The sequence below is a fragment of the Octopus bimaculoides genome, chromosome 3, assembly GCF_001194135.2.
Source record: "Octopus bimaculoides isolate UCB-OBI-ISO-001 chromosome 3, ASM119413v2, whole genome shotgun sequence".
NCBI classification, from domain to species: Eukaryota; Metazoa; Mollusca; class Cephalopoda; order Octopoda; family Octopodidae; genus Octopus; species Octopus bimaculoides.
In genome coordinates, this window is record NC_068983.1 from 35,213,749 (window position 1) to 35,214,751 (window position 1,003).

Consider the following 1,003-nt stretch of genomic DNA (forward strand, 5'->3'; position numbering starts at 1 on the left):
ATATATATTATATATTATATATATACATATATGTATTGCAGATTTACTTCTGCTTTTATAGAACGGTGTTATAGGAGTGAACACGGTGCTTGTTCTACAGCAGTACTATGCGCAGCTTAAATACAGAGATGTAAAAGCAGGGGCGAATTATACCAAACTAATCTACAAAAAGAAAATAGAATATTTTGTATTTTATGCATTGCAATCAGAGTAACTTTCATAATTCTATTCAATTAGGTGCATATTTTGCCATAAAAGGAAAATGCTGCTATCGATCTATTTTATTCAAGTTAGGCACTGCCTACCTTGCCTACTTAGGAGGTGCGTCCCTGATATATATATACATATATATATATATATATATGTGTGTGTGTGTGTGTGTGATATAAGAATGATATACGGATATTCTGTTGAATGATGCAGCCTAACAAATGGATCAAAATTCAGTTTTAATGAGTTAAATATAACTCCTATTTTGTTTTCCAGTTAAATACGCGGAAAACATGACTGTGCAAATGTTTTACAATGGTTCATACAAACCTATTTGTGAAAACAATTTGAAAACCGCAGATGTTGCAAATAAGTTGTGTTCCTATGTTGGAAGAAGGTAAGAAAACTGAAGGCACTCTATTTTCTATCTCACTAATTAAAAGAAAACGCTAGATTGTTTTAAAATATATTATTAAGAGTACTGGCCGGTCGCTATTTTCCTGAGAAAAAAATTAATCCAAGATGTTAAAATGTTATTTTCAACTGAAGATCATAGAGTATGTTTGTCATGCAAAGCGTGAAATCAATAAGTATTGAAATATACATTATTTACTGATGTATTCAAAGCAAAGGTAACCCTATTTCTCATATGTTCATTGCATTGCTCGTGTGCGTCTTTATCGTAATTTTTATGGTGATTTTTGGAGCAATGGTTCTGATTTCAGCAAGTGGTATTATATATCCTACTGTATCTTATATTACTTTATATTGTGCATATATATATATATATATA

The 1,003-nt window shown here is 30.4% G+C and overlaps 2 protein-coding genes across 2 annotated transcripts in view; one reads left to right on the top strand and one right to left on the bottom strand.

Moving 5' to 3' along the window:
- LOC106877509 (uncharacterized) overlaps positions 1–1,003 on the bottom strand; it is a 224,977-nt gene that overhangs the window by 146,404 nt on the left and 77,570 nt on the right. The window lies entirely within an intron of this gene.
- LOC106877512 (atrial natriuretic peptide-converting enzyme) overlaps positions 1–1,003 on the top strand; it is a 40,284-nt gene that overhangs the window by 26,570 nt on the left and 12,711 nt on the right. Inside the window, exon 7 of the mRNA XM_014926438.2 lies at positions 487–607. Within this exon, the coding sequence (XP_014781924.1) occupies positions 487–607 (121 nt within the window). The remainder of the gene's footprint in view (positions 1–486; positions 608–1,003) is intronic.